The 1,408-nt window shown below is 42.9% G+C and overlaps 2 protein-coding genes across 2 annotated transcripts in view; both read right to left on the bottom strand.

Annotated features, from left to right (window-relative positions):
- The window catches only part of CUNH11orf16 (chromosome unknown C11orf16 homolog), a 27,113-nt gene that overhangs the window by 10,062 nt on the left and 15,643 nt on the right, over positions 1-1,408 (bottom strand). The gene's annotated exons all lie outside the window — the stretch shown is intronic.
- ASCL3 (achaete-scute family bHLH transcription factor 3) overlaps positions 7-1,408 on the bottom strand; it is a 12,904-nt gene continuing 11,502 nt past the window's right edge. The window contains exon 2 of the mRNA XM_019656216.1: positions 7-1,163. Within this exon, the coding sequence (XP_019511761.1) occupies positions 606-1,151 (546 nt within the window). The 5' untranslated portion in view covers positions 1,152-1,163 and the 3' untranslated portion in view covers positions 7-605. The remainder of the gene's footprint in view (positions 1,164-1,408) is intronic.

Below are 1,408 nucleotides of genomic sequence, written 5' to 3'. Positions count from 1 at the left end.
GAGCCTGCCCTCTTAACTTCTATGCTACGCTGCCCAAGGAAGTCTTCTGCGTGCAGGAAAAAGATAAACGAAATAATTTCAAATGACAACAAAGGTTTAACTACTTTTGCTTCAGCTCTGAGACATTTTCCCATCATGACATGGGTAAGGTATAGATTTCTTATTAACCCCAAATAATAAAAACCACTAAATTTTGTCAGATCAACAGAGTTCATTGTGGTTGCTCAGCATGAGGCATCTGCAAAGTGCATTTACAAGCATTCAGTAATCATTAGTTATACTTTACAATACTTTTGTGAGAGTTTCTCACAGCTGAGACTCTGGCCAACTGTGTGAGAAGAGCAAGGTGAGAGGTATAGAGAATCCTGGGGCCTCCTGCTCCCCTAAAGTTCTTGAAAGAAATCATCAAACCTTAAGAAGCATCTTCTCAATCTACATAAGATCATGTTTAGTGCATCTGAAACCCAGGTAAGAAACATCCAACATAGGTTAGCATTCAAGCTATTCACTGCCTACACAGAAATTACATTTAGGAAAATCTATTGCGTGATGCTGTAAGAGACCCCATTTTGTGATATTATTTGTTTCTATTTGGAAACGCTGAATCAAATGATTCTAAAAATGGGGTCAGTGTGGTGGCTGGTGGTTGCCATTAGGGAGGGACCTTTCCCAGGGTTATTCTTGGTCTCAGCCTTATCAGGGTACAGCAGGGACTGCAGGTAATTAATGTATTTGATTGCAGCTCTGAGGGTTTCCACTTTGCTGAGTCGCTTTTCCAAGTATTCTTCAGGCAGATGATGTCGGAGCTGGGCATAGCCTTCGTTGACACATTTCACCCGCTGCCTTTCCCGCTCATTTCTTTTCCGGATAAAGGCTGGCCCGTAGGAGTAGTCGCACCTTCTGTAATTTGGATAAGGCATTGGGAAGGAGAAGGGGCAGGGTTCACCGTAATTTTCCACGATCAGGGAATCACTGGGAAAAGGCAGCAATGGCAGGTCTTCAGAGTAAGGGGATGGCACCGGGGCCTCAGGGTACAGGTGGAAAGTGACCATGGGGTCCAGATAGAAGGACCTGGTCAGTGGCAGGTGGGCAGAGTCAGAGAAGACAGGCAGTTTTTCTGGCAGATTAGAGTAGCTCCTATTGTCCATCATTTCCTTGTTAGCCTGGAAACATAACGAAGTTCATTAATTTGGCCAAATCAAAAGAGAGCAGATATCAACTTTCTTGGAGATCAATGTTTTAAAGACCACTCTGCTTTGATGTGTAGTTTCTGAGCTCATTCTGAAAATTAGATGGGGTTACAATATTCTGTGGGGGTAAGAGGGAGGATTTTTGATGGTACAAGCAACAGCATTAAATAACACTGATTCAACTTGTGAGAAAGCTATTCCCTTTCAATTCTCTTTCA

The sequence above is a fragment of the Hipposideros armiger genome, unplaced genomic scaffold, assembly GCF_001890085.2.
Source record: "Hipposideros armiger isolate ML-2016 unplaced genomic scaffold, ASM189008v1 scaffold_256, whole genome shotgun sequence".
Taxonomy (NCBI): Eukaryota; Metazoa; Chordata; class Mammalia; order Chiroptera; family Hipposideridae; genus Hipposideros; species Hipposideros armiger.
The sequence above is the reverse complement of the archived record's forward strand: the minus strand, read 5'-3'. Positions and strand labels throughout refer to the sequence as shown.